At 48.5% G+C, this 27,568-nt stretch overlaps 2 protein-coding genes and 1 long non-coding RNA gene across 6 annotated transcripts in view, besides 31 other annotated features; 1 reads left to right on the forward strand and 2 right to left on the reverse strand.

The window, feature by feature from the left end:
* Window positions 1–4,097, reverse strand: part of Pax3 (paired box 3) — a 95,870-nt gene extending 91,773 nt beyond the window's left edge. For both annotated transcript variants that reach the window (NM_001159520.1, NM_008781.4), the window contains exons 1-3: window positions 3,626–4,097; window positions 2,212–2,447; window positions 701–830 (exon numbers count right to left, since the gene is read on the reverse strand). In NM_001159520.1, the coding sequence (NP_001152992.1) occupies window positions 701–830; window positions 2,212–2,447; window positions 3,626–3,710 (451 nt within the window). In that variant the 5' untranslated portion in view covers window positions 3,711–4,097. The remainder of the gene's footprint in view (window positions 1–700; window positions 831–2,211; window positions 2,448–3,625) is intronic.
* Window positions 3,661–5,651: a promoter, noted in NCBI's record as "SstI/SmaI fragment including -1.6 kb region". NCBI's record gives its function as "promotes expression in neural plate-surface ectoderm, hindbrain, and cardiac tissue" and the evidence as "EXISTENCE:reporter gene assay evidence [ECO:0000049][PMID:9043076]".
* Window positions 4,091–4,105: a TATA box. NCBI's record gives the evidence for it as "COORDINATES:motif similarity evidence [ECO:0000028][PMID:9043076]".
* Window positions 4,816–5,048: a transcriptional cis regulatory region, noted in NCBI's record as "NCE2 (neural crest element 1), includes -971 to -822 positive regulatory region from PMID:9043076". NCBI's record gives its function as "positive regulation of expression" and the evidence as "EXISTENCE:reporter gene assay evidence [ECO:0000049][PMID:9043076]".
* Window positions 4,816–5,426: an enhancer, noted in NCBI's record as "NCE (neural crest element); 600 nt fragment". NCBI's record gives its function as "enhancer in dorsal neural tube, dorsal root ganglia, and hindbrain" and the evidence as "EXISTENCE:knockout evidence [ECO:0001091][PMID:20045680]".
* Window positions 4,838–4,863: a protein binding site, noted in NCBI's record as "Tead site". NCBI's record gives its function as "promotes enhancer activity" and the evidence as "EXISTENCE:protein binding evidence [ECO:0000024][PMID:14736747]".
* Window positions 4,908–4,947: a protein binding site, noted in NCBI's record as "CdxBS1". NCBI's record gives its function as "responds to Wnt signaling to promote enhancer activity" and the evidence as "EXISTENCE:protein binding evidence [ECO:0000024][PMID:22457346]".
* Window positions 4,912–4,931: a protein binding site, noted in NCBI's record as "site II". NCBI's record gives the evidence for it as "EXISTENCE:protein binding evidence [ECO:0000024][PMID:15465489]".
* Window positions 4,912–4,931: a protein binding site, noted in NCBI's record as "site II". NCBI's record gives the evidence for it as "EXISTENCE:protein binding evidence [ECO:0000024][PMID:15465489]".
* Window positions 4,912–4,931: a protein binding site, noted in NCBI's record as "site II". NCBI's record gives the evidence for it as "EXISTENCE:protein binding evidence [ECO:0000024][PMID:16179863]".
* Window positions 4,937–4,972: a protein binding site, noted in NCBI's record as "F2". NCBI's record gives the evidence for it as "EXISTENCE:protein binding evidence [ECO:0000024][PMID:26252164]".
* Window positions 4,938–4,977: a protein binding site, noted in NCBI's record as "CdxBS2". NCBI's record gives its function as "responds to Wnt signaling to promote enhancer activity" and the evidence as "EXISTENCE:protein binding evidence [ECO:0000024][PMID:22457346]".
* Window positions 4,968–5,007: a protein binding site, noted in NCBI's record as "Pax3NCE2-ZicBS; oligo 3". NCBI's record gives its function as "interacts with CdxI and mediates induction by Wnt or repression by Shh" and the evidence as "EXISTENCE:protein binding evidence [ECO:0000024][PMID:24815547]".
* Window positions 4,998–5,037: a protein binding site, noted in NCBI's record as "CdxBS3". NCBI's record gives its function as "responds to Wnt signaling to promote enhancer activity" and the evidence as "EXISTENCE:protein binding evidence [ECO:0000024][PMID:22457346]".
* Window positions 5,204–5,220: a protein binding site, noted in NCBI's record as "site B". NCBI's record gives the evidence for it as "EXISTENCE:protein binding evidence [ECO:0000024][PMID:16179863]".
* Window positions 5,204–5,220: a protein binding site, noted in NCBI's record as "site B". NCBI's record gives the evidence for it as "EXISTENCE:protein binding evidence [ECO:0000024][PMID:15465489]".
* Window positions 5,204–5,220: a protein binding site, noted in NCBI's record as "site B". NCBI's record gives the evidence for it as "EXISTENCE:protein binding evidence [ECO:0000024][PMID:15465489]".
* Window positions 5,204–5,220: a protein binding site, noted in NCBI's record as "site B". NCBI's record gives the evidence for it as "EXISTENCE:protein binding evidence [ECO:0000024][PMID:15465489]".
* Window positions 5,204–5,220: a protein binding site, noted in NCBI's record as "site B". NCBI's record gives the evidence for it as "EXISTENCE:protein binding evidence [ECO:0000024][PMID:18849531]".
* Window positions 5,204–5,426: a transcriptional cis regulatory region, noted in NCBI's record as "NCE1 (neural crest element 1), similar to -1405 to -1130 positive regulatory region from PMID:9043076". NCBI's record gives its function as "positive regulation of expression" and the evidence as "EXISTENCE:reporter gene assay evidence [ECO:0000049][PMID:9043076]".
* Window positions 5,243–5,275: a protein binding site, noted in NCBI's record as "F1". NCBI's record gives the evidence for it as "EXISTENCE:protein binding evidence [ECO:0000024][PMID:26252164]".
* Window positions 5,367–5,385: a protein binding site, noted in NCBI's record as "site A". NCBI's record gives the evidence for it as "EXISTENCE:protein binding evidence [ECO:0000024][PMID:16179863]".
* Window positions 5,367–5,385: a protein binding site, noted in NCBI's record as "site A". NCBI's record gives the evidence for it as "EXISTENCE:protein binding evidence [ECO:0000024][PMID:15465489]".
* Window positions 5,367–5,385: a protein binding site, noted in NCBI's record as "site A". NCBI's record gives the evidence for it as "EXISTENCE:protein binding evidence [ECO:0000024][PMID:15465489]".
* Window positions 5,367–5,385: a protein binding site, noted in NCBI's record as "site A". NCBI's record gives the evidence for it as "EXISTENCE:protein binding evidence [ECO:0000024][PMID:15465489]".
* Window positions 5,412–5,431: a protein binding site, noted in NCBI's record as "site I". NCBI's record gives the evidence for it as "EXISTENCE:protein binding evidence [ECO:0000024][PMID:16179863]".
* Window positions 5,412–5,431: a protein binding site, noted in NCBI's record as "site I". NCBI's record gives the evidence for it as "EXISTENCE:protein binding evidence [ECO:0000024][PMID:15465489]".
* Window positions 5,412–5,431: a protein binding site, noted in NCBI's record as "site I". NCBI's record gives the evidence for it as "EXISTENCE:protein binding evidence [ECO:0000024][PMID:15465489]".
* On the forward strand, window positions 8,183–10,012 carry Gm33152 (predicted gene, 33152). Of its 3 annotated transcripts, none has more exons than NR_168357.1 (3): window positions 8,183–8,315; window positions 8,540–8,889; window positions 9,413–10,012. It is a non-coding gene; the product is annotated as a predicted gene, 33152 (long non-coding RNA). The 3 variants fall into 3 exon arrangements; NR_168358.1 differs by having other exon boundaries at window positions 8,540–8,789; NR_168359.1 differs by having other exon boundaries at window positions 8,540–8,724.
* Window positions 9,743–10,033: a conserved region, noted in NCBI's record as "conserved region; element 3". NCBI's record gives the evidence for it as "COORDINATES:sequence similarity evidence [ECO:0000044][PMID:15789408]".
* Window positions 9,743–10,033: an enhancer, noted in NCBI's record as "element 3". NCBI's record gives its function as "enhancer in hypaxial somite" and the evidence as "EXISTENCE:transgenic organism evidence [ECO:0001131][PMID:15789408]".
* Window positions 9,743–10,909: a biological region, named in NCBI's record as "Pax3 upstream hypaxial enhancer". NCBI's record gives its function as "regulatory_interactions: Pax3".
* Window positions 9,768–10,909: an enhancer, noted in NCBI's record as "-5.8 kb to -6.9 kb fragment". NCBI's record gives the evidence for it as "EXISTENCE:reporter gene assay evidence [ECO:0000049][PMID:16179863]".
* Gm2102 (predicted gene 2102) lies at window positions 21,925–25,231 on the reverse strand. Its single transcript, NM_001378660.1, has 2 exons — window positions 25,153–25,231; window positions 21,925–24,717 (listed from the first exon to the last, which is right to left on the reverse strand). Exon 2 carries the CDS (start codon window positions 24,600–24,602, stop codon window positions 23,550–23,552), a length of 1,053 nt encoding a protein of 350 aa, NP_001365589.1. The 5' UTR covers window positions 24,603–24,717; window positions 25,153–25,231; the 3' UTR covers window positions 21,925–23,549.
* Window positions 25,232–27,568: the final 2,337 nt, after the last annotated feature.

Consider the following 27,568-nt stretch of genomic DNA (forward strand, 5'->3'; position numbering starts at 1 on the left):
CTTGTTTTGAGGATAGAAAGGGTTTAAGTTTCAACTGCAGAATCATTCCCTATTGTAAAAATCAAAAGAAAAATGCATTCTCCCGATTTATTTTTTCCAGATTCCAGTCTGGTAAACAAATCCATGCTCTGAAATATATCGTTCTTACAGAGGGGGAAAAAAGGGAGTTTCCTTTTAATTAAAAACAAACTCTTCCCGCGCGCAGGCCTAGCGCTGGTCCTCCCTTCCCCTGGACCTCTCCCAAGCTGCCACGATGCTGGTCGGATCCTGGAACTCTTGGGAAAATCATGCCCGGCCCGAATTTTTCACCCCTTTAGCTCCTCAGCCAACTCTCCACTGGTACCGCTTGGATCTCCCTTCAGTGAAAGTTACCAAAACATTTGTTTCTCTTTAGAAGGGAACATCAATATTAATCTTTTGGTCTGCGCCCCGCATTTCCTTCCAGCCTTCTTAGCAGAAATCCGTGGGGGGTGGGGGGAGCGGAGGGGGAACCTCAGAGGTCATCTCCCAAGACGCCACCCTGGGGACCAGCAGATCACCCACTGCTCCATAAAACACTAAGAATGTCTGGCTTGTAAATATTTCAGGTCAGCCTCCCAATAGCCAAGATGGATAATTGGGGTGATTTTATGGCTGGCACGACCCGTTGGAGTATGAGCCTGACGGTCGCGCCTCCGGGAGAAGTTAATGGACCCAGTACCTGAGGGCACAGTGTTCCGATCACAGACAGCGTCCTTGAGCAATTTGTCTCTGATTTCCCAGCTAAACATGCCCGGGTTCTCTCTTTTGTATTCCTCAATTTTCTTCTCCACGTCAGGCGTTGTCACCTGCTTTAAGAGAATAGGCGGATAGTGCGTTGGTACCCAGTATCCTGGGTCAGACACGGTGCCCCAACCTCGTGGCTTTTCTGATGCTCTTTCCTGTATTTTCTTGGAATGTCCCTCTGCTTAGCCAAAGGACTTTAATTCCGTTTAGACAGGAGATGACAGGAAATTATCCCACTCGGTGCGGCCTGGAGACCCTCCACCTGCCCAGAGATGCTCGGGAACCAAATTAAATTAAGGGGAAAAAAATCTAACAGCTTGGAGGTGAGGGAGGATTGTACTTTCTGGTACCTAGAAAATCCTCTCGGAATCCGCACAAAAACGAAACTAAAAGGAGAACGTTTGAAAAAGCAGCAATAAATAAATAAATAAATAAATAAATAAATAAATAAATAAATCAAATTAGATAAGGTCCATGGAGATCAGATCTAAGCTAAGGGCAGATTTGGGTGAGATTTAAAAGGACGTGTATGTATCCAGGTTCTTGTGTTGTTGTTGTCGTCGATGCTGTTTTCAATTAGACAAACATGGATAATTTGAAAGGATGACTCTTCCACCCACTTAAATAAAAACTGTGTCCTAAGATTCTCAGATTAGGAGAGAAAATAGGGAGGGAGAGGGATTGTGTTTGGGAGTCTTCAGTGTGCCATATAGCCCATTTGATTTTGCACACACACACACACACACACACACACACACACCCGCCGCAACTAGAAAAAAAAAATTATACCGGCCTCTCTGAATAATCCAAAGAGAAGGCAGACCCTGTATGATCTCTTCCCACTCCCTAGCCAGCAGAACTTTTTTGCTTTTTCAAAGAAAACTAAAATAAATCGAGGATCTCACCAAATTGATTTGTTTAATGGAGTCAAGAGGCTTATTATTAAAACACACACACACACACACACACACACACACACACACATCTTAACAGCCCTGACTTTTGACTTCTTGAGAACAATTTGCAAGGGAGGGAGATTCAAAGCTGGGAAAGAAACTATCCAAGAATTAAACCGAGATGTTTAACTTCATACTAGGAAGGCAGTGCAGTGAGTGGGAAGACTCTGTGGGAAGTTGGAAATCGGGGAAATAACTTGATGAGGGCTCTAATGCTCCCAGGCATTAAAATCTAAAGTTAATCTTCCTTTGCTAAAAGTGCCAGCCCTTTTCAGTGTAGAAGGACCACCACCAACCATAACAACTGAGTTCTACACACACACACACACACACACACACACACACACACAAACACACACACACACACACACTCCTTCCTAGATTTGAAAACTAGCGCCCTTTGAAAGTCCCTTGCTCTCTTTAGAACGCGCCCACTCTGGACCCGCTGGATCACAGGCCCTAAGTCCACGAAACCAGGTCCCGGGCTCACCTTGGGTTTGCTGCCGCCGATGGCACCAGGTCGGATGGAGCCTGTCTCCTGGTACCTGCACAGGATCTTAGAGACGCAACCATGGGACACGCGAAGCTGGCGAGAAATGACGCAAGGCCGAATGCCATGGTGGGCCATCTCCACTATCTTGTGGCGGATATGGTTGGGCAGAGGCCTGCCGTTGATAAATACTCCTCCGAGCTGGTTGACTCGGCCCTGGCCAAGAGGGGTGGACACTGGGAAGAGATGGCGAAAGGAGAGAGCCCGAGAAAGTCATTTAGGAAGAATAGAAAGCAGCAAAAAGAACCTAATTCTGCATCCTTCTGGCCAATTTGCCTGTGACAGTTAAAACACAAACCACCAAGCTCTGGGCTCCCAGTCCCGGACCCTTAAGGTTCTATTTATTCAAATAATTACCCGATGCAAGGTCATATAATCTTTTGGAAATTGAGCGATCGGAATGAGGTAACTGGCTGTAGAGAAACTGTATTTTCTCTTTTATTTGGGGGAGGGGGGCTGTGCTGCAAGTTGGAGGGAGACCTAGGACTGATGTCTAAAATGTCTTGCGATAACTGCCTCAAAGTCCTGAGAAGGCAGAGGTCCCGATAAGGGTATAGTAGGCAAGGGTTGGGGAGGCTCCCGAAAGGAGACACAGGTGACAGCAGGTATCACCTGTTACACTTAAAAAATAAAAATGGCAGCGAGCCTAGCTGTGGACACCACTGCCGAAATGACCGCCCTTGCACGTCACGTTTTACTCTGGATCGAGGTCGAAGGGCTCCTCCAGAACCCCAGTCTCCTGCTTTTACTTCCCAAATTATTTGGTCGGGTTCGGGTTTGCAGTAATTTCTACCTCCCCGAAATTTCCCAGCACCTTTAAGCAAACCGAAAGGCATTGCCAACCATTTTAGAAACTTCGAGATGCCACTTGAGTTGAGTGGAATTTGCTAATCAATGCTAAAACTTTTCAACTAGGAAGGGCCACCAGAATTTTTCACAGCAGGAAAATTCTTGCCGAACTAATAGTAGTTATTCAAAAGTGAACGCAGCCCGCACAATTTCGTAGCAACTTTAGGTGAACAGAAAGAGAACTTGCTTCCGGCGCTGCGAAGCTTGTTCACCTTTCTCACGGCAGCAATTCCGAAACAACAGGGCAAAGTGGAGCCGGCAGGAGCAGGCCAGGCAAGCTCCGAGAGCTTGTAGTGAGCTTAGCACTCCGTTTGCAGCCAGAACGTGAAATGGGGCTTCTCCCGCTCTCCACGAGAACCCCCTCCCCACTTTTGCTTCTTGGGTTGAGAAGTACCACGGGAAGAGGCTCCCGGTAAGGCACGAGTGGAGGCCCTGGAGACCAGGATTGGGGTGCGGCAGCCAATCCCAGGCCCGGGGATCCGGACGAGCTGAGGCCCTAACATACCTTCCAGCGGGAAGCCGCTGCGTGGGTAATTCTGCCCCGGGCCGGGCCGCATCATCCTGGGCACAGCGCCGGCCAGCGTGGTCATCCTGGGGGCAGCTTCGCTCGCAAATTATATCCAGGTGAAGGCGAGACGAAAAAGCGAGCACAGTGCGGCGGGTGACCCTCGGGAACTCTCCGGATCTCGGAGAGCTCCTCCCCCAAAAAAGGCCAGAGAGGGAGGCGGGGCGCGGGGAGGGGGGCGCTAATAGATCCAAGTCCACAGGCTCCAGAGGAGTCCCTTGAGTGCAGGATCCCAAGCCCAGGGCGGACGAGTTTGGTGCGAGTCTAGCAGATCGGCCCCTCAGCTGGGGCTACTGGCAAAGGTGCTCACTGCACCGCGAAGATCGGGTGAGGGAGGGTGGTGACGAGGCAGGAACACGTCCCAAGTCTCCTCCCGTCGTGACACCGAGTGCAGGGATCCGGACTAGGGAGCATTTATTAGTTCTTTCACCCAAAGCTTGATCAGGAGCCCTGAGCTGCGATTGGCCGAGGAGGAGACCGTCCCGGGTGGCAAAGACACGCGCTGATTGGGCGACAGAAGCTACTTTCTCTTCCCATCCCTGACGGTCCCCAGGCCTCCGCCGACCCAGAGGGGGACTAGCTCTGTGTCCCTTTCTCAAGAGAAGGGTGGACAGGTTGAAACTAGGAGAGGCAGCTTGGGTGGCAAGAGCCAGTGAGGATGGAAAAAGGCTCGCGGTGTCCCTGTCCCTCTACATGAGATTCAGCCTTGATCATCTTGGTTTTCTATTACTCTGTCCTAATCTCTTTCCGCCTTTCTCTGGAAACCTTGCTATATCCGCCCCTTATTTCCTCTGTCTGCCCCTGCTTTTCACCTGTGGATTTCGCTTCGGGATTACTAATACGGAGATGGCGGTGGAGCAAATTTGGAAAGGGGCACAGAGAATTCCGGATGTGTTTCCTTTTCCTTTCTCTGGTCTGCCTCTGGGCCTGAGCTCCCTATGTGAGCCTCCCAGAAAGGCATCTCTCAGGAAGAGTCCAAGATGTGCCCAGAAGGTCCTTTTGTCTTTCTTAGGCTGGGAATGAAAGACAGGTGGCATAGCCATGACAGAGACTGAAGAGGTTAGGCCTCCCCTGGGCTCCAAGTTGCAAGCAATGGGGAAGCCAGCTCCTTTTCTTGGTTTAAAAACCCTTCTGAGAAGCGGGGACTTTAAATCTCCACGTACACATTCATCCCCGATGCACTTGCATCTATATGTTGAGGTTTTGCCCGGGTGCAGCGTTTGTTCTCAGGAATTTATTATGGCATTCAGACTAAACTGCTGGAAAAATAAAAGAAGCAACGTCTTGGCTAGGAGCTGAAGTGTCCCCAGCAGGATATGACGCCAGGAGTGTTGTAAAGACTGTCTGTCCTTAGAGAAGGTACCATTGTGCCTAGCCTTTTATTTATAACTTGGTAAGTGCCAGCGAACACTCCTCCCTTACACCCCCCTCCCGTGCCAGCCCCACGTTCTGCGCTGCTCTTTATTCCCTCAAGTCTATTCAGGGACTGTCACTCTGGGGCCGAGAGGTATTCAGGGCCTTAATCAATCAAAAGGATGAGAATCAGGCAGGTTTTTTCCCCTTTGAAATAAAGGAAACAATGACTTCTGGGCTTCAAGTTCCCTTTTCTTTTTATGATATTTGAATTTTTCCTGCCCCTGAATCCTCCAACCCTCTCTCCATGTCCTCCCCCCCCCCATCTCCTTTGACAGTTTTGATGTGAACTCAGGCCCCCAATCCTACTTGCCCACCCCCTAATTAAGGCAAACTCAAGGGGGGGGGGCGTGCGTGTAGTTGTTCAAAGTCCCTGAGCTGGCCCTTTAAGAGTTCACTCCCAGTGGAGAAAGCTGGGTAGCTCTTTGCTCCCCCTGAAGTCAAAAGGGCTTATCGACCCTGGGAGCAGGCGAGACGGGCCTCTGGGGACTCCAGAAAATGTCTGGACACCCCACCCCCACCCACCCACATTTGGGGAGGAGCATTAGAGCTCACAGTGGAGAGAGAGTCCAGAAGCTGTTGGCCCGCAGAGCTGCTTAACCAAGTTTTATATAAAATAATTCAATTTGTCAAGGCGGGAAACTTTCTCACTTCCTTTCCCCCTACCCCTGGTCTGGAGTCCTTCAAAGTTTGGGTACTTGTTTTCGAAAGCACCATACACCCTTGCCATCTGAGGAACCAGACTTTTCCAAGATTTTTGCCCTCTCAAAGTTGAGCAGAGCCGAGTTTAGCACTTTGTCTGGTCAGCTTTAATCAGTGGGAAGACTAGGGACCAGAGGTGTATTTCAAGTGGTTAAATTCAGGCTGCACACTCAGTGAAAAGGGACCCCTCCTGAGGGTTAGAACCCTGTGGGGATGAGTCGCCTCTTTTTTTTTTTGTCCAAGACTTCAGTGGCATGACCCCAGCTCTTCAGAAGGCGGCTCTTACTGGACAAGGGTAACTTGTTTATAATGGGCGGCTGCAGATACCTTTCCGGGTTCAGACACTTCTCTAGGACACTTCCTCCGCAGTACTGCCTGTTGAACAGCTCATGGATGCCAGCTGAGAAGCGCATTCATAGACTACTTGCCACCTGCTACGAAAATGTCTACTCAGAGGCAGCCAGGATGGGTCGTGGGCAAGAACCGTGACGGAGTTTTCCTTCTCCCCTTACCTAGCACTCTCCAGTTCCACCAAAGGATAAAAGCCAACTCACCTCCACACACAAGATCCCAGGGGTTCTGAGGGCACTGAGAGGACCCAGCCACAACGGCTGAGCCATTTCTAAAATTTCATGGCGACAGCCAAGACAGTGATACTCGCTGAGGTTCTCTCCACAGGAGCACCCAACCTGCCAAACAAAACCGGGCCTTCCTCTTACCCCCAACCCCCTTCCATATGCCTGAAGCTGAAACCACCCTATGCCAACTGCCTAAAGTAGGAGTCTCGGTTCATACCACTTGCCCCACTGGGCTACCAAGTCCAAGTCCAGGTGCTGAATCTGACCACAGTACAGCCACTAATTGGACAAATGAGCGCAGGCAGAAGGTGTTGGAGGGTGAACCCAGGTTTGGTCAGCAGTGTTCAGGCTCAGAGCAGACCACACATGTGTCCAGGGAAGTCCCTGCAACAGTCTTGCGAACAATTCTTGTATCCATCCCTGTCACCTACATATTTTTAAAAAATGAATTTTGAGTCTTGAGGGCCAAAAAGTAGTGTGATTTAACCCCTGCAACAAGTAGGGATGAAGAAGGGGACATTGTGGTTGACTCCTGTAGCCCCCCCCTCTCTTTCTTACACACACACACACACACACACACACACACACACACACACACACACTTTAGAAGTGTTTCAAGTAACAACGACTAGACTGACAGTCCAAGCCTGAAGACTATACTTAATTCTTAGTTCCCAGGTTGGTGGCTTCTGCCCTGACATGGCAACATTGTTCTTGATGTTTTCGTCTTACTTGGGGATCTCGATTCCGAGCATGAAGTTATCTAGGCCGCTCAGAGATCACCTTTCTTCCAGGAGGATGCAAGTCTTGAACCGGGAATTATAGTCTATACAATAGTGTTGATAGAGAACGTTGAGAGTAAGCTGGTTGCCAAAGCTACTGCGTCCTTTCTGGGTCTGTTGGGAGAATCGCTGAGACAGGAATGGGCGCACGCAAGGGAGTGGGCTGGGGTAGAGGTTGCTTGACTGCGCCGCCGGGCGGCAGGAAACAGTGGAACAGCTGCGGAGAAACCCTCACTCCTACAAAAAGGCTGCTGATCACTCCTGAGGAGTAAATTAAACTCCAGATTTCACGTCGTGAGCTTCCTGAACAGATGCAAGGTTACCTGCTGGTGAATGTGTGGGTTAAACCGGTGGAGTAGCAATACTACCACCACACCAACGATGGTCATTTGGCACCACACCTCCGCAGTTATTTCTCAAAAGCCTTGGCGCCGCGCTTCTCCCCCATTAAAAAAAAAAAGTTCTAGCAGAGTGAGCTCGGGTTTAGGAGCAAGATGCGGATCTGGGCGCCGCATTGAAATGTGTGGGCCAGCCACAGCAGATTTGTCCCTGCCGTGCCCCTGTAGCGAGGGGGCCTTGGGGAACTGTGAGAGGGTTCGCATATAAAGAACATATGGTTTGTGGGAAAGAAAGAGTAAAGGAAAAGGGAAAAGGAAAGAAAAAGAGGCGAGGAAGAGAAAAAAATCTTAAATTTGAAAATCAACGGAGTAAATCAGAAACTAAATCTTTCTACTTTTACAGAAGTTCATTTGCAAAACTTATTGTAAACACGGATGGCGATCTACCACATCCGGGGGCGTCTTGCAAATTAATAATAACAATAATAATAATTTAATATTCTCTGTATATGTTGGTGAGGGTAAGCTGAGGAGGAGGAGGATTTGATCTCTAAAAGAGTCAGTTTGGTGACTGCTCTCTACCTGTAGGTCTGGCTCTGGTGTATATGTAGTTGGGGGCGGGGGCGGGGGGGGGTGAGTAAGGGGAAAGGGCTTTCCTTAGCCTGAGGACTGACTGGTACCCGCAGCAGGCTGCATCGCCTTTGTGCGGAGGCAGGCGGAGGAGCTGACACCGGCCAAGAGCAGAACCAGTAGGAGTGAGTTGGAGAAGCGAGGTTTACAAATTTTTCTAAGGAGGACTGTTGATTGGAACAAAAAGGTAGGCAAATGACCCTCTCAGGAATTCCCGTCCCAGGGTGACCGACTGTACATCACCCTGCAGAGGCTGGCAGGGTGGTGGAGTAAGAAGGCACCCGGTGAGGTGGCGGGCTAGGCCTATCGTTGAGATGAGTACAGACCTGTCTCTGACTCTTTTCGGTGCCCGCCGGCTTCAGGGCAGTGGGGTGACACCACCCCTCTGCCTTCGATCCTTTCAACCCACAGGAGATTGTGAGCCAGGTGATTTCAACTGGAGTGATGGCGATCAATTGATCAGTAGGAGAACTGAAAGATCAGAGGAAACTGAAAGACAAAGTTCAAGCGCAGGATGTCCCCGCCAAACCTGGACGCTTGTCACCGGGAGTCAAGGCAGCTGAAGGCCGCGGGGCCGAGGGTGTGCCCAGCTCCCGGTACTCTCGGGCTTGAAATTTTAAGCAAGACTGGAGCGGGAGATGCCGCAGACCACTGAGCCAAGGTTTCACACACAACAGGTGGAGGAGGCAGGGTTCTCAGCCTCCAAGCTGGGCTCGATCTGGCCAAAGAGCTGCGGGGAGCAGGGCCGGAGCTAACAGGAGGTGACCGGAAGCTGCCCTGTACACCTGCCTAGAAGAGACTCACAGCTGGAGACTGCTGGGGGGGGGGGGGCTAGATTTAGGCGACTATCTGGGCGGGGAAGGACTACTGTTTTCAGAACCCCATGGCTTTTTTAAGCCGGGAGGGAGGATAGAATAGTATAAAGGAGGGGAGGGAAGAAAATAAAGGCGGGCTAGATACCTAGAAAAAGGAAGAAAGAGTGGAGGAAAGAAAAGACGGAGCGATGGGAGTAGGGAAACACACGGACTGAGAAAAAATCGAACAAGAATCACCCGGCTGTGGTAGAATCACTGGACTTAAGTCTTAAGTTTCTTCCTAGACTCTAAACCATTTCTCTGTCCTTAGCTTTTTCCTCCACAGCCTCACGACCACCATTCCCGCTCCCCCCCCACCATCCTAGGAAAATGACCACTCCCCTTAAATATATATATATATATATATATATATATATATATATATATATACATATATATATATATATATATATAATTTATTTTTCTCTAGGAGAGAATGAGAGCAGAATTATTTGAATCGTAAGCTCGGGGCCAGAAGAACCACGAGAGTAACTCTGAACAGATGAAAACTGACCATCTTGGACAATGGAACGAAGAAGCAGCCAGAGAGGCGCCAGAATTTAGCGCGTGCAACTGCGGTGCAGATGCCGCAGGCAAGGCCTTCCCAGAGAGTCATCTTGCAGATAGCTGTCCTAGGTCCCCGTGGTGGCAACTTACTAAAGTCACTGTCGAAGGCTTGCCTCTTCTCCTGGGGGGGGGGGGGCAGGGGAGGGGACGCTCCGCGAGCAGAATTCCAACTCCCAGAAGAGAGCCAAAAGTCAAGACAAGTAGCCCCACGAGGAATACGCTTCAGAGAGCCTTTCTTCTTTCCTCTTTTCTTTTCCAAACGAAATCTAATACTATCTGGCTGCAAAAATATATATCACCGGCTCTGAGTCTGAAAGATTAACATTGGGATACGTAGGAAATGTAATCTGCATGGCTAATTGATTCTCAGCGTATCAGTTTAAAGGATAAAGATCGATATCTGCATATGATGGATACTGTATTAATAGGGACATAAATAAAGGCCGAAGAGTCGTTACTGGAACCTTTGAAGCTGCTTCCTGGCTCTACCCTGCTTCTCCGGGCCACGCTGTCACCCCCCACCCCTCCTTTGCTGAGCTCGAAGTATGGGCTTATTCCACTGTAGAGGGAGTGGGGCAGTAGTAGACGTTAGATCGAGAGTGGATTTTTTTGCAGCCGGGCTTTGGGGGGTTGGGGGGAGAGGACACTGTTTTCTCCTGGGCTGGTGGAAATGGACTGTAATGACTGAGGGTGGTATTTTAGCTGAACTTACTACACCGTCGTACCTAGAAACACGGACAGGCTAACATGCAGTGAGTGGGTTTCTGTGTAAACCTTAGCCTTAGAATCAGGGAGCCAGTGCTTGTACACTTCGATCCTGGCTCCCGGAACACCTACTAAAGACCTGGGGAAAGCCGGGAGTGGGTGATCCAGGGTGGTAGTGGGGATCCATGTTGTGCCCCCTGGGTGGGTGAGGGACAGCTCTAAAGGCTCAGTGTGGTTTGCATGGAGCTGGCGAGTGTCCCCATCCCCCAGCCAAGCTAAGTCTTCCGAAGAAAGGGGGGGGGGGGGGCATCTAGAGCAAAGAGCCTGGAGGAGAGGCGAGCTCCAGAGAGTGGAACCTCCTAGATAGCGGGGCGAAAGAATGAAGGTACACCGATCCCTACGAGAGCTCTTCCACCCACTGATTGCCAATTAGTCTTGAGTGCTATTGGCCTCCTCCACCACCCGAGCTCGTACTGCCTAGAGAATATTCCCAATGCAAATAAATCACCCTCGGCTCCCCCCTTCTCCATTAATTAAGAGAGACGTTCCGACAAAACGAGTGTAATCTTTATTAATTACTCAGCCCTCAGAGCGCGGCTCGCATCAATCACGCCCAAAGCGAAAGTACCGCTCACGCCAGATCCTTTCCCAGAGCACGTTTGGAGGAGGCGACCAGTCACCACTGCTTTCTGAGCCATCTCCGCCAAAGAGATGCAGCTCCAGCGACCGTGCTCGAAGGTCTTTCCTACACACCCAAGTCCTCTTTGCCCCAAGGCTCCCCCACCCCCACCCCACCTCACCCCGCTCGGAAAAAGCCTCCTCCGCTCAAGAACGTGCCTTACTTGGCTGTGCGCTTGTTAGCACGCACAACTAGTCGCACAACTAGTTCCGGAACGTTCATGGCCCATACCCTCCATCCCTGTTCTCTCTTCGCTCCTGCAACTTCCGGTTGTCTCCCAGTTTCTATTGTGGGGAGAAACAAACAAACAAACAAAAACTGATAAAGGTCGATTCTTCCAAGGCCAGAATCCTGGCAGAGCTAGATCCTAGAAGACTCAGATTATTTCCAAACTGTCCTGTTAGGAAGAGAAAGTGAATGCCCAATCCCTTCTATCTCCCCATGACACCTGTTAGATCTGCCCTAAATAGTGAGATCGTGGGATTTTAGAAGATGTTCAAACATTCAACGATTTCTGGTCCCCTAGGGATACAGTGTAGTGGGCTAAGTGCCTGTACTGAGACCAAGGCACTCCGGTTCTTAGCAGACAGAAAGGTCTCTGTCTCCAGGTAGCCAGTGAAAAGCTGGCTGAAGATGCTGCAGGGGTAGGGGTAGGGGTAGGGGTAGGGTGGGGGTCATTTCAGGCTCTGCAGCCCTATGGTACTCAGTTCTTGAGAAGGCAGAGACTTTGGGTGCTTATGGACGGATGCCCTGCAAGTGATGCTCTGGTGTGATCTTTCTTCCCAACTTCCCTAGAGTTGACCTCTAGGACACTTGAGGTCACCCCCATTTGAACTCCATCTGTCCAACACCACCCTGGCAAGTCATGCCCTCCTGGTGTCTTGAGTTTAAACTGTAGAGACTGAAATTTCCTCACTTCCATTAGAATTAAAGGGAGTGTGTGTCAGGACCCAAACCCACAATAATGACCTCCAAAGGCCCAGTGGGTGATTGTGACCTGAGAATCTTTCTTCCTGTATCCCAAGGGACACTTCATCTGTTCCTAGTTGACTGTTCCGGCGTTGCAACCCAGTTATAAACACTATATGGAGCCCAGCTTTGGAAGTTCAGCTTCCAGTCTATCCCAGGATTGCTTAACTGGCCATACACCATTCTTTGTGCACTTTTTTTTTTTTTTTTTTTTTTTTTTTTTTTTTTTTTTTACCTGATGGTAAAGATGTCTAGCCTCTCTTTAAAGGGGATTTGAGGAGTTGCTCCATCCTGGCCCACAGCCTTGGGTACCTATGTCTGGTGGAGAAACATACCCTGTGGCCTGCTTTGAGCAGCCACTGGCTGGAAAGGCTGGGAAAGAAGAAGGCTGGGGCAGGGTGGGAGCAGTCACCAAAGCCATCACCACCCCCCTCGGTTTGGTAACACCGGGAATCCCTTCCACCACCATGAACTTCACTGATCAGCTCATAGTTAGGCTACTGTGCCTCCCTTTACCTTCCCAGAAGGTTCTTAAGGATGGGTCCTGTTTGTTAACAGGTAACCTCCTGGCCGGTGGTGGTGGTGGCACACACCTTTAATCACAGAACTTGGGAGGCAGAGACAGGCGGATTTCTGAGTTCGAGGCCAGCCTGGTCTACAAAGTGAGTTCCAGGACAGCCAGGGCTACACAGAGAACCCTGTCTTGAAAAACCAAACAAACAAAAACAAAAAACCCAAACAAACAAACAAAAAATAGGTAACTTCCTGAACAGTCACAAAATATGGGTATCTTCACCTCTCATCATGACCACCACTGTCTGTAAATGGAGTCTTCCTCTGACAGAAATTAAAACAGTGTTCAGGCCCTCGCTCCCCTGGACCTGTTGCTCTCATTCCTTAAACTGCAGGAACAAATTGGAGGAGATGGACATCCTTAAAAACCAGCCCTCGGTTTCCTGGCTTCTGGGTTTCTGAGATAAGTAGAGAAGAACTGTGGATGGAAGAACACAGCACATTGAGCAGAACAGCTTTGGAATTATAGCATCTTAAGAAAAGAAACTCGGGAGTTCGGAGCCAACAAGGAGGGAGTAGAGGCTGAAAGGCTCACCTAAAAAGAGGCATTCTCTGTCTCAAACTATTGATAAAGCAAATGTCACACTATCTGCAGGAAGAACAGAAAACTGAAGCTGTCCCATGTGGAAAGGGAATCGGGAATCGTTGTGACATCCCTAGAGATGGAGATGTCTTAATAGGCACAGAAATGTCACCTGGTTGTGGAAAAGAGCCATCTCTGTGATACCCAACAAAATCACATTAGGGGCTAGAGCTTAAAGATCCAAACTTGAGAAGAGTAGAGCCAACTGTGAGGTTTCATTAGGGGACCCAGGAAGACAGGAGCCAGATCCAGAAGTTTTCAGGAGCAGAGTGTGAGAAGGGGAAGAGAGGCTGAGAGGGGGAAGTCAGAATCTTCATAGGCTCAAAGTTACACACACACACACACACACACACACACACACACACACACACACACGAAAAACATTCCTAACTGGAATGGGCTCACACTGGACAGTGCAGAATGACTGACTCTTTGACTCTTTGTGTCTGGAAGAACTCATGAGTATCTGGAGATAGGAACTGATTCCTGGAACCACTCCTGCACACTCAAGGGATGCACAGCTGGGGATAGCAAGAACCCTAAAATGAAAGCACCATCTAGAAAGAAAACATGACAACCACATTACTGTGTCCTTAAATCTTTCACTTAGCATTAGCTTGATAATTCAAGTTGCTTCACTCTCAAGATTGAGAAGTTCCTTTGTTTTAAAAAGGTGGTGGTGGTGGGGAAACAGAGCCAGACAGTGAGGGCAAGGTGCTGCATGCCTTTAATCCCACCACTCAGGAGGAAGAGGCAGGCAGATCTCTGAATTCCAGGACAGTTTGGCCTACACGAGAGAGTTCCAGAATTACATGGGCTACACAGTGAAACCCTGTCTCCAACAACAACAACAAAAGATAGAAGTTGGATGTTGCCATGTTAAATCATGAAATCTCTTGGGATTAATGAGTGTATGTGAATAGCATGTGAAGGACATATGAATAACACCTCTTCTTGGAGAAGTTCTGGAGCCCTAGCCTGGTGGTATATACACTGGGGAGGCAGAGCCAGTAGGATCAAGAGCTCAAGGTTAAACTAGGCTTTATATTGAGTTTGAGGCTAACCTGGGCTATGTGGAACCCTGTCTCAACAACACTAACAACAAAAGTCAAGAGTCATAATAAATAAAACAACAGAGTAGACATTATGGAAGCATCAGAGTAGGGACTCCAGAAGAGTCTCCATCCTCTTTCCAATACCACAACCTGACAAGCCACCTCTTTGACCTCTGTTACCCAGTTTCAGCCTCTGACTTATTTTTTAAGACTCAAAGAACGTGCCCAGAGTCCTGGCATTGACAGCCTAAGAGCTCAGACAGCCTGGAATTCCCTGGTCCAGCTGCCTAGGTCCTCTAACTAGCAAATTAACCATTTCATCTCAGTAGAGTTGGGGAAACCCATATGTACTGACATCACTCAAATTATAATTGTAATATGTTCAGTGAGTGCATCCTTTATACCAGCAGTGTTCTCAATTCACTTAGAGCTCAAGCACAGAGAAGCTAATTAACCTTTCCAAAGTCACACAGCTAGGAAGCTCTGGTGCTAGTTTGAACTCAGAACAAGGATAGTTGCTGATCTCTGCAGCCAGAAATCCCCAATTTTCAACCAAATCAAGTCCATAAGTGCTAAGATGAAATTCTTCAGTGTCCTTGTTTTTGCCTTGGCATAGCTGTAAATAATTTTCAAAACATTTATTTGTTTGTTTGTTTGTTTGTTTGTTTGTTTGTTTTTTGGAGATAGGGACTCACTTTAATGCTCAACCTAGCCTAGAATCCACCATCCTCCTGCCTCAACCTTTCTACTACTAGGATACCAAATGTAGGACATTGCTCTCAGTCAAAGGTTGCCTTTGATGGTTCGGGAAAGCAGGAACCTACCTAGCTCATCTCGATTGAAAAAAAGAATCAGAAATTTGCCCCACCTCGGTGACCTTTGAAGATACATCTCCAAGTGTAAAGCCACTAAAACCTTTTTCTCTATTTTAAACAAGCGTTTCTACTTTTCTCAGGGACTCAGTTTTACCCAAGACCAACTTGAGACAACAACGAGGCTTCGAATTCTAGCAAGAAACATAGTATGCAAGCAAGACACACATTAGGCACAAATCAATTTTCATAAATCCTTCAAAGGCGTCTTCTGCCCCCACCCCCACCCCGCAGCAAAGGGCACTGGGGTTAGAAGGCGGCGCCTTTGGGGCGTCCTTAGGTCCACATTGGCGCTGAGCTCCTATTGCCTTTCAACTGCCACCTCTCCAACTTCCTCAACATCTCTGTCTTGGAAAGTGCCACATTAGGACTGAGGGGCTGAGGGGACCATGGTCCTCAGGCGCCTTTGGGCATGGAAGAGGGATTTACAAACACCGGTATACTCCACTGCCCTGGTGACAAACTTGAAACACTCTCTCCATCTTGTGTACTTGTAGGCAAGCCTAGCCTCCAACCTGCATCCATCCTCCTGCCTCCTTACCAGCTGAACTTACCAGCGAGCACCACAATGCTTTTCTTTCAAGATTAGTTATCAGGTGGCAGGCACAATACTGAAGCTGGACATTCACCAGGGGCTGCTGGTTTCCCAGCCACAGGTGGCAGCGATTCCACAAGCCTGCTTTCCTGCCAAGCAGGAGAACCCTAAGAATGCAACTCCCTGCCACCGCACTCCTGCTTTAAGTACTCCTGCTATTTCTAATAGCTGTGAACTTTCTAGCAAGCTGTAGGAGTGGCTGGTGTGAACTCAGGGCTATTAAAAATTCGATCTGAGCTGGGCAGTGGTGGCGCATGCCTTTAATCCCAGCACTTGGGAGGCAGAGGCAGGCAGATTTCTGAGTTCAAGGCCAGTCTGGTCTACAGAGTGAGTTCCAGGACAGCCAGAGCTATCCAGAGAAACCCTGTCTCGAAAAACAAAAACAAACAACAACAACAAAAAAAAATCGATCTGGCCATTTGTATTAAAAATACCCTAAAGACCCTGAAGTCGGGAAATATCACCAAAGGCACCTGAGGCTGAAACCCACGATTACTCAAAGGGTGTGGGGGTGTGGGGGTGTCTGTGGGAGAGGTCTTGTTTAGCAGGCAGGAGGCCTGGGTTACAACCGTGGAGGCAGGGAGAGGCAAAACCAACTGCCTAAGTAAACAGTGGTTTAGGTGACAGGGACAGTAGGGCCTGGACTGTGGCTTAATTGAACCGTTGTTTACTTGGCAGGTGTGAAGGCTTAGTTTCGACCTTCAGTACTGTAAAAAACAAAACAAAACAAAACAAAAACAAAAACAAAAACAAAAGAAAACAAAAACAAAAAAAAACCTGGTGTGTAGGCTGGTGACATGACTGTAATCTCAACAGTAGTATAAGAAAACCAGCCTGGACAACACACCTTTGAGCCTTGGAGTTGTCCTGGTCCCCTCTTTCAGGATCTCAAACGCATACTTACCTGGCCTAGGAGTAAGGACATGGCTGTGTGCTCTTAGTCCCGCATGGATTCTGTCCTGATTAAAAGGCGGGTGGAATGATAGAGAGGACTCTTCCTCAGGATGCCGGATTCTCCCTCCCCCACCCCACCCCCCACCCCCGCCCCGCTATCTCTAAGGGAAGCACCCAACCCCAACCCGGCGGGCACTCTCATGGCAACTGTTGCCCCAGGTTTTCCAATAGTAGCAGAAGCACCCTGTGGATCCCGGAGAGGGCCTCTACCTGTTCTCCCAAAAGCACAGAGGAAGTCAGATAACTACATTCAAGCTCTGGGAGGGGGGGGGGGGAATCAAGGCTAGCTAGTCTGGCTTCACGGGACTGAAGTTGAGTCTCTGTCTGGGCAAATCTATTTACACCTGATTCCAAGGGTATGAAATTCATAGGCATGAGGAACTTTATGAGGAAACCTGATAGCTCTCCCTGTAATTTTTTTCAAGACGTGAGCTAGCTCTGACACCAAAACTGGAGCCAATATTCACATCTCTCCCCAGCATGAGAGGAGCTAGGAGCTGTTACTGGCCACTGTCGTTAGAGATGGTCTACTCACTTAGCCACAAGATTCCTGGTTATTCGGGAATCGCCCCAAATCTTTGTTTGTTTGTTTGTTTGTTTGTTTGTTTGTTTATAGATTAGATCTCACTATGTTGTTCAGGCTAGTCGCCAATTTCTGCCTCGGTTTCATGAGTAGCTGAGATCACAGAAACTTTAAGTTCACAGAAAAGTCTCAATTTAGAAGGCACTGCACCTAGGTTACAATAATCACAGCACATGACACGCGCGCGGGCGCGCTTGTTGGGGAGCTAAGGCAGTAGTTAAAAATAAAGAGTTCTCCTTTAGTTCCAAAGTTAAGAATACCCACTTCCGAAATCCAAGGACTGTCCCGCTCCTTCAAGGAATTTCTAAAAAAAAAAAAAAAAAAAAAAAAAAAAACAGGCAGGGTCGAGTTCATTAAAGTGAGATTAGGGAGACAGTGGCGTTTCATTAAGGTGTGAAATATAGGGCTCCCAATTTTAGCAGCTTAGAAAATCACCTGGGGCGCCTTTAGAAAAGCCACCGCGCCGCCTCCTCCCCGCCCTGGCCAATCAACTGAGGCCTCTGAGGGCCAGAGCTTCTGCAGACTTGTCCCGGCCGGCCAGGTATCTCTGGACCTGCGTGCAGTAGCTGCGCAAAGGCTCCCATCAAGATAAATTTGCTCTGTGTGTTTAGTAAGAAATAGGCCTCTGAAGACAAATCATTTTCCTTGACGAAGTTGCTCCTCCGAGTTTTTCCCCTCAGACAAAAAAGTTTCTAATTCTCACTAGGAGTTATAATTCCTCCCCAAAACCGTTAAGGGCAGAGGCTACACCATCTCCTCGAGTTCAATTGAAAAATTGTTCGGTCAACGAACACACAGTAGAAATATTCATTTATATGTGATGGAGACTGTTGGAGGACAGAGGGGACCTCATCGCCAGTGTTTTCTGAAATAGCTGTAGAAATACGTGTCTTTCCGCAAAGATTAGACACTTTCTCATGTTTATGCGGGGACCTGTTTTGAAATATTATAGGTTAGGAAGACTTCTCCACCCCTTCTCATTCCAGCCCCTCCCCCACAACTGGACCCCCTGGAAATTGGCATTTCTAAACCAAAGATAATCCAATTTTACATGCAAAGACAACTGTTTTTGTAAAGGAAATGCGCTCATTCTTCTGAGGCTCCTAGGAATATTCTTGGTGATTGGATTATAAACACTCACTTCCCCAAATGTCTTATGATCAGAAATGGTTGCAAATTTATCACAGAAACAAAATTGCTTCTCTTTGGCACAATTTAGATCTGTTTAAGAGAACAGAGACCTCAGAATCAAAATTGATGGAAGGAAATCGTGATGGGCTAAGCTTATAAAGCTTACCTTACACAGACAATCAAGAGACCTATCGAAAGACAGAGAAAATCTCCCCTGCACTTGATTCAGCCACGGAACTTCAAACTCAGGTCGACTGCAGCTGTTTTTAACACTCATCTTTGAGACAGTGACTGCTCAAATAATAGCTAGTCTTTTAAGCCACACTCTTAACATCCACAATGAAACATGACTTCAAAGGAAGAGAGAGAGAAGTATACACTCAACGAGAATGCATGCCCATGATTTTAATTTACTCATCTTTGCGTGAAAGCAGAAATGTAAAATACAGCAGATATTAACAACTAGGAATTAAGTTGAGAGAGAGAGAGAGAGAGAGAGAGAGAATGCCAGTTAGGCTGCAGAATTAATCAGATGGTGGAGCTGCTGATATTCATAAAATTAGCAGGTTAGTGACCAGGCTTGATGGGTTAATAAAACAAGGAATAATGGGAAATGTAACAAAGCTGATTACTGGAAGCCCAGTACAAACACACTCACCAGCATATCCTAAATGCCACAGTGCAGATATTCTTAGAAACAAAAGCCAAATACCTTTTTACTCTGAGTTTGTGGATGAATGTGCAGTGTGAATTTCCCTGAAGGGTTCCAGTTTTTTTAGTCAGGACTCAAAGTGCTTTTTGTAAATAAATACATTTCTCATGCATTTGCTTTGTCTTTCGCAGGGTCTCCAGTAGCTCAGGCTACACATAGAGTGGGGGATGACTTGAACTCTGGATCCTCCTGCCTCTACCTCCCTAGAGCTGGCATTCCAGTGTACCATCTACCACCATGATGAGTTTTAGGCATACTGAGCATCAGAGATATGCCTTCCTTGCACCAACTGTGCTAATCCTGGCCCTTAGGTTCTTCACTCTAAAAATATCCAGAAAAAAACATCTCCCCACCCACTCCATAGCCCTCAGACCCCAGGAGTTCTGACTGGCAGAGTGAGTCTGGAAGTTTAACACTTATTCCAGAGTTTTCCTTCTGCCAACTTAACTGTGTACTTAGGCACTTACTTTGTACTGAGAACTCACCGATGCTTTGTGGGAGGACCAGAAAAACAAGGTGCCTGTCCTTAACTTTACATATGGTACAATCAGGTACAAATAATGGTACTCTCCCCCACACACCACAAATAAACAAGACTTCTGTGGACAATTTTAAACACCAGGAAGGATGGATAGTGGTCCAGTAACTGGGAACAGGTAGTAGACAGAGCAGAACTCTCTGTAAAAGTGGGATTAGAACCTTTAATGAAAGCAACAACACAGGTACTTTAATCTTTCATATCCAGGGCATTTTAGCTGCTACTTCTCTGAGTACAAACCCTCCTGCCAACCTCTTGAGGCAGGGGTGGGTGACTCTTTAACTTCTCCTCAAATTTTACTGTTGAAGAGCCTGAGGTTCAAAGAGGTCAGATGATATCCCAAGGTCTTTCCAAATAAGGTGAAAGCAATCCTCCAGACCTATCAGCTGGCCGCAGGAGATCATGTGTCTGGAGTCAGGAGGTCTTCCAGTTTCCAAAAGGCTGTGCAAGATAGACTAGATTTCATTTTGCTGGACCTTCCTACTCTGAAGATGGAGCTGTACCCAACCCAAGACTGACTCAGTCTCCTCTAAGATGCTGAGGAGAGAACTGCCATGGCAAGGTACTTCCTGTCATCCCAGAAGCCCTCTAGACAATGAAGATATTTCCAAACCCCTGCTTTGTCTAAGGTGTTGTTGTGCCAGGCTTTTCCATAAGTGGAAGCTAAGTTCTGTTAGTAGTGTAGATGTTTAAGACGTATCTAATACAGGCATGATGGCACACACCTTTGATTCCAGCACTCAGGAAGCAGAGGTAGGTGGATTTCTGTGAGTTAGAGGCAAGGTCTAGGACAGCCAGGGATTCTAGACAAAGAAACCCTATCTCAAAAAAGACAACAACAAAACAAACAACACAAAAGGCATACATATTGGTTTGCACAGTGGAGATGAATTCTTGCTATACTAATTACAATCTCTGTAGTGAAGGTAAGGAAAGGGTCGATAAAAGATATATATGAGTATAAAAGTAACAAAGGATTCTGGGTGAATGGTTTAATCAAATCTGCAAAATGGAAGAGGAGCAGACAAATGTTTTGGTTTTTTTTTGTTTTGTTTTTTTGTTTGTTTGTTTTGTTTTGTTTTTTTTGGGGGGGGGTGGTTCAAGACAGGGTTTCTCTGTAGCCCTGGCTGTCCTGGAACTCACTTTGTAGACTAGGCTGGCCTGGAACTCAGAAATCTGCCTGCCTCTGCCTCACAAGTGCTGGAATTAAAGGCGTGTGCCACCACGCCCGGCTTGTTGTTTTTTGTTTGTTTGTTTGTTTGTTTTTATCACCTCATTTTACCAACCCTCTGCTTCTGGTAAGAAAGTTAAAAATTAGCAACCAAAGCAAGGTCAGCCAAGGTGGAAAAAAAAAATCTCTCTTTGGGCTGAGCTACAAATGGCATCTATTTGATTTTCAGCAATTCTAACTCAGTTTCCAAAAGAAATTTACATGTGCAATGCGGAGGGGGGGGGCAAAATGTGGCTCTTATTGTGAAGGAGGCAACTCCCAAGATGCACTTCTCCTGTATGAGAAACCGTTCAGCCCACATCGCTGGTTCGATTCTGTGGATCATAAGTGAGCTATAAGTAAGAAGCCAGCTGGTCTCCAAGTAACTCTAGGCAGACATGTAGGCTGCCAGTTGAGGGGAATGAAATGACAAACACATGTTTGTGTACAAATGGCCACACCCACAAAGCCAAGGTCTGTTACCAGTGTGCATGTGTCATGTATGTACATACACACACACATGTACGTGTGTGGATGCATTTTTGTCACAGTGATTGTAGACAGAATGTCTACACAGGAGGTAAGGGTGAATAAAACATAAAAGTAAATATGAAAGCAGCACGAGTTGTTTGGAGTACGTAAGTCACAACTCACCTCCGAAATATGACTCTTATTTGGGACAAGACACTGGTCACAGAAACCAACAGCAGTGTGATGTCAGAGTCTAGGTTTTGTGCCTGTTAAAGGGGACTAAACAGTTAGGGTGGCGTTCAGGAGAGTTCTTCAGGGGGTCTTATTAAAGCTCAGAAGCTAGATATGAGTCTCAATGGTTAAACTCATTGGAGGACCAAGGTTTAGAGTCCCAGTAAACTGTCACAGCCCCCATGCTTTCTCACACTTGGTCTGTAACTCCAGTTCCAGGGGATCCAAGGCCTCCTTCTGGCCTCCACAGGCACCAGGAAAACACACATTGCACAGACATACACTCACCCATACAGATAAAAAAAAAAAAAAAAAAGATGTCTTTTTTTAAAAAGCTCAGAAATACAAAAAATGCCCATCGTAACCAGCTACACTCTCATTTGTGAGTGATTTTTCTCTCCGATGCTCAATCAAAATCTGCAGTCGGGAATTTGGACGGAAACATGTCCCCAAGGAATAGGGGACTCTGCAAAGAGCTTCATCAGGAGATAAAAATGTACCAAAGCCCAGGATGTCTTATTTTCTATAAACACTTCCTGTTTTTATTAAGACAGCATAGACATATAACACACCATATTGTGGTTCCTAATATCGAAGCCATGCTACTTTTGATAACCAATAAATTAGCCCACTCATGTGATAGATATAAATGCTTCACTGGAGATAGTTAATACAGAGGCATCATGCAGGCTTCATAATACACGAGGAAGAACAGCACACCCCCAGGGGCATCAGTGACTTTTCTTTTCACAGCATGAAAACCATCTTTTCCCAATTTCCAAAAGGTGGAATGAGGCATTTGTTTTCACACAAAATACATTTTAGATCCATGGTTTTTTTCTTTTAAAAAGGCAATCCCATCAGGTGCTGTACACACTCACAAACCATTCCTTTAGTCTCAAAATCAGGTCGACATGTATTTTTTTTTCCTATTTAGTGTGGATATTCCAGTGATTCCGTGGCAACAGAAAGTTAAACTCAAAATATTCTAAATGTACATTATCTTGATAACCAGAGGCAGCAACACTTTCATTTTATCTTTGGGCGTTATTATATGTGTTTTCATGTAGTTGAAAGTTATTGTTTCACAGTATAAAATCTTGAATTACTAACACACCTTGATTTTCTGCTTACTGTTTTGAAATGTGTTTGGGTCAGAGGTAAGAGAGAAGTGACACCGCTCAAAACAACTTCTGGAGACCTTAATGTGCAAAACTTCCAGATTTATATATTCAAAAATAAATTATTTTTAGTGAAATTGGGGGTGGGGGAGTGTCACGGGAAAAGGGGAAGCTTATAGTTTATACTCTGAATAAATAGCTTTCAGTGTCTTCCAGGCGGGGGCAACAGTCAGTCAGTTTTGAGAGAAGGGAGGTCAGGCTCTTTAAGCTCCCTGAGTCGAGTCCGGTTACAGAAGATGAAAATGATTGCCTGGCAGTAACACTGTGAATAAAACAACCGCAAGCCTCCAGGAGATGGGACTTCTGGGCTTGGCTCCAGCCACCAGGCGGAAAGCAGCGGATCACCAGCGAGTGCGCGCTTGAGGGAGATCTGAGACTGCCCTGGACGCGCATGCCCGCTGAGCACCTGCCCAGCTCCGCACAGACGCCGGCTAGGGCAAGGTCTAGCCTGACGCTCAACTCTAGGCGCGTGGATACGGACTGTTCATCAGTCTCTGTCCTCCCGGGATCTCTGAGATTTGAGTTTACATCTTATTCATTTTTCCTTCAGAGGACTCAAGTCCATTCACAACTGTTGCGGAGAAGCGCGCGCGCGGTACTCCTAAATGAGCGCCCAAGTCCTAGGCTCCAGGAATCCGCTTTCTGCACATCCTCAGGCTATGGGGTAGGGACAGTCACACACTTTGGCCAGCGTGGGAGTGACGCATAAAGCAGAGGTTTGGGTAAACGGGATCCCCCCACACACCAGCATCCCTTTCTCTTCTGTTTCCCTCTCACCGAAGGTAAAGGAAATAGGGAACAGAAAGACCAAGAGGAGGGAAACTGAGGCTCCGCAGTGATTCAGTGGTCCGCGGTAACAGACGAAGTGGGGAGAAACCCCAGCTCACTGAATCCAAAACTGGATCCTATGGGGACGCTGAGAGTAGGCGACGCACCAGGAGCCGGGTGTGACTTTCCCCTACGTATCGCTCCTCCGGGCGCTGCCCAGAGCTGCGGCTGCCCGCGCCCTCGAACCACTGCCGCCGCTTCCAGCGGAGCCCGCGGCCGCCCCCTCGGGCCGGTACTTGAGCCAGCAGATGATCCAGGTGACCACCACGGAGAAGAGCGCTAAGATGCTAGCCACGGACAGGCAGATGGGTCCCACGGGCGAGGGCGAGGGCGATCCGGTAGCTGGGGCGGGGCCGGGGGACGAACCGCTGCTCGGGGATCCCCCACCCCCGCCGCCGCCGCTGCCGCTGCCGCCGCCGCCACCGCCACCGCCGTAGTGGTTGACGAAGATGAGACCGGTGAACAGCAGCACCACCATGGAGAGGAATGAGAAGACCACGCACACGCAGCCGGCGGTGAGCGCCGCCCGCTTGCAGTTCTGACAGCTCTCGTAGGCGCCCGGGGCGCGGAGACCAGGGCGGCCCCGAGATCCCGGGGCGGCGTCCTCGGCGGGTGGTGGCGCCGGCTGCGGCGGCTGCGGGGCGGGGATTGGCGGCGGGGCGGCGGTGGGCGCGGGGCGGCGGGAGGCCAGCGGCGGGAGGCGGTCCTGGGGCAGCGGATCTTGTGCGGCGCGCAGAGCCAGCGGGAAGGCCTCAGCGAGCTTGGTGTTGTTGGGCAGGCCGTGAACGCGGCTGTCCGGCAGCGGCGTGCGGTGGCGGCACACCGGGCACGCGATGGCGCCGGGCGGGCCGTGCCAGGGTGGCGGGCGCGGCGCGCGCTCAGGGACCGCGCTGGAGGCGGCGGCAGCGCGGAGCTGCAGCTGGCTCAAGCACTCCTGGCAGAAGGTGTGCAGGCATGCCAGCAGCTTGGGGGCGCGCCGGTCCGCGTCGAAGTAGTTATAGCAGATTTTGCACTCGTAGTCCTCGAGCGGAGGGAGGCTGGAGACGCTCGCAGCAGCGTCCCGGACTCCCGTGTCCCCGTCGTCGCGAGCTCCAGCCGCAGTACCCCCAACTCCGTCTCGGCTCCCGGGACTGCTGCTCCTGCTCTGGGTGCTGCCGCCGCTATCGTTCGCAGGCGCTGCCATGGCATGATACGCCCCTCATCGGGGGCTAGGTGAGGCACCGTCCTCCCCCTAAGCTGCCGCCCGGGCTCAGGGCGGGGAGGAGGCGCTTCTGCCTCCCCCCTCTGACTGCTGTCGCCTGGCAGGGGAGGTAATCGCTGGCTGCTGCGCCCCCGCCCGGCCCTCTGGTCCACCCACCCCACCCCACCCCACCCCAGTGCGGATGCTCTTAGTCCTTCCAAGTCCAGGGGGCCTGACTGAGGCACCCTTAATCCTCTCTACCTAGGTATCCTGACAACTTTCTGTATCCGTTTATGTTGGACTTAAAAATTGGGGTTCAGGTGGGCTTGGAAGTGTTGCAGGAACGTACTAGGGGGTGCGGCTGCTTTAGGCTGCTCCGTTTTGCCTGTACACACAGCCTCTAAAGATGGTGTGCTACTGGGACCTGCTTTTTCCTTTTTCCACTTCCTCAACATCACTCCTCCCACCCCTCCTTTTTATCTGATTTCTCCTTCCTTGTCTGGGGCTAGGTCCCAGGAGAAGTCTCCTCTCCCCCCTACCAGCAAGTGCTCACCGTGATGTAATGCAGGACCCGCGCAGGGAGGGGAAGCGGCGGCCTCGGCAGCCTGGCAGAGGCGGTTCCTTCCCCGACTGAAAATCGTGATCTCATGTCTCAGTCCAAGGGCGAAAGCCAATAATTCCCAAGCCATTTACGCTTTGCACTTTTATTAGCAGGGCCCAGGCGGCGGTGCAGGGCTCATCTCAGAGTGGAAGCAGAGAAGGGCATTTCCCCCCTTTGGAGGAAATTTGGGAACTGGATAATTCCCCTTTCTTCCTTGGAAATGTTGCTTCCTGAGTTTAAGGAGAGAAGACAGATTGGGAGCAGAGTCCAGCTGTTTTCCTGGCGATGACCACTGTAGATGCAGCTGTTTCTAGTACCAGGCGGTTACAGAGGCAGAGAGAGGGAGAGAAAGTAGTTGGCAAGGAAATTCACACACTGAAAAGCCCAGTTTCAACGCAGCTGCTAGCCTCGCCCATCTCCTCCTTCATGTGCCCACTTTAACTTTAATCATCAGGATGCAGAGAGCACAAAACTCTCGACCTAATGAAAACGCCAAGGTTTAGGGAATAGAAATCCACAGGGACAAGTCAACAAGATGTAGCTCAGTACAGTAAGGTACAGAAGGGTTTGGGTACAGCCTGCCTTGGTGATATTTAGATATTCTTAACTTCTCCTTTCCTGGTCTCTCCAGGTGCCCCCTCCTCTGCCCTGTGAGGAGGAAAATGGCCACTTGTCTCCCCAGTCGGTAAAGAAGGGGGAGAAAGATGGCTTTGTAAAATTTTTTTCTCTTCTCTTCCCTCTTCCTTCTTCCTGACCATAGGAACACTGCAACTTCTACCCTGTCTCTGAAGATCACACGTTTCCGTGGGAAATAGCTGAAACAAACAAACCAAATCATGATGACTGGGAAGCACAGTAAAGGGAGAGGACAGAAAGAAACCCTGGAAGAGTCAACAGGAGCCTGATGAAAAGGCTGGGGATGCAGCTTGATTGGTCATTTGGGAGAGTGCTGGCACACAACCCCAATGGCACCCCCAGCAGCCTGTAATTCGAGCATTTGGGAGGTGGAGGCAGGAGATTAGAGATTCAAAGCATCATCAGCTACATATGGAGTTTGGGGCCAGGTGTACATGAGAATGCCTCCAAACATAAAACAAAAGAAAATAAGTTTCTGGGGTGGGGGGATTCTAAACAACTATGACATTCCTGGAGCATTTGAAAATAAGTATATTTTTACTCTATGTGAATAGGGAGTGTACTATGTCTTAAATGTAAGGCCTTGTGTTAAACTTGTTTTAAAATGTTAACTTTCTAGTTTCCAGTTTTCTAATTATTATTTGGGGCAATATTGCTTTTAGATATCTGTGATGGGGACAGTAATGAGAGGTCAGGATCAGGGGACAAAAAGATTATCCCCTGGCTTTGAAAGGTTGCAGACTGACTCAAAGCTAACTGGAGCTTTAGAAGTCTTTCTGCTCCTCAGGTGTCTACTTTTCGCATGTGTGTCTCACACAGTTTCACACCGGGATCTTTAAGTTCTGATTAGGTGTGTGCTATGCTTACCACACTGCTCAGACCTTGAAAGAGTGTCTCAGGGAGGTGCACAGAAGCAAGAGGGCTAATTTGCATCTGTACAGCCCTCTTCACCCAGCCAGCATCATGCCGAAGGTGCACAATCCTTCACGTAAGAACCCCGAAGACCTGTGTGTTAGGACATAGGAACATAAGATGTGTTTGGGCAAAGCACATAAGCTTTGCAGCTATAGCCTGTCGTGATTTTCATCTTACACCAGGCTTTCTCACACCAGCGCTACTGACATTTTGGGCTGGATAAGTGTTTACTGCAGGTGCCATTCAATGATGACCAATGTGAAGTGGTGTCTTTGGCCATTACTCATTTGAAGTCAATAGTGAAGCATTCCAGCTGTGACCATCAAAACTTCCCCTCCACCACCAGAAACAAAGCATCCCTGGCTGATACAAAGACCACAGATTTGCTTTACTTGAGCTCTGAACCAGATCTTCCAGCTCTTATCCAATGTAAGCAAACAGCGTTGCCAAGGCATTTATCAGGCTGTGACCATGTCTCCTGTGTAGCTCATGATGATTTAGGTCCCAAAGTACGGAACAATCTTTGAAAGACACGGGTATAAGACTGGCCCATACTTTCTGTCAACAATTACAGGACTTTGGTTAACAATGACAGAATTTACTATGTTTGGATAGGTTTTTGGGGTTTGGTTTGTTTTGTTTTGGGCACGTATCCCAAACTATAACTCAGGCTGGCCTGGAACTCACTAGTGCCCAACACAGCAATCCTCCTGTTTCAGCCTCCCAAGTATTAGAATCACAGGCACAAACTACCACCCCCATTGTGATACCATTTTGATGGGAACACAGCATCCCAATTATTTTATATCTTCAGAAG

The sequence above is a fragment of the Mus musculus genome, chromosome 1 (assembly GCF_000001635.26).
Source record: "Mus musculus strain C57BL/6J chromosome 1, GRCm38.p6 C57BL/6J".
Taxonomy (NCBI): Eukaryota; Metazoa; Chordata; class Mammalia; order Rodentia; family Muridae; genus Mus; species Mus musculus.

What these genes read in the sequence shown, in the direction of transcription:
- Gm2102 (NM_001378660.1), bottom strand. Translation starts at nt 24,602, where the DNA reads ATGGCAGCGCCTGCGAACGATAGCGGCGGCAGCACCCAGAGCAGGAGC.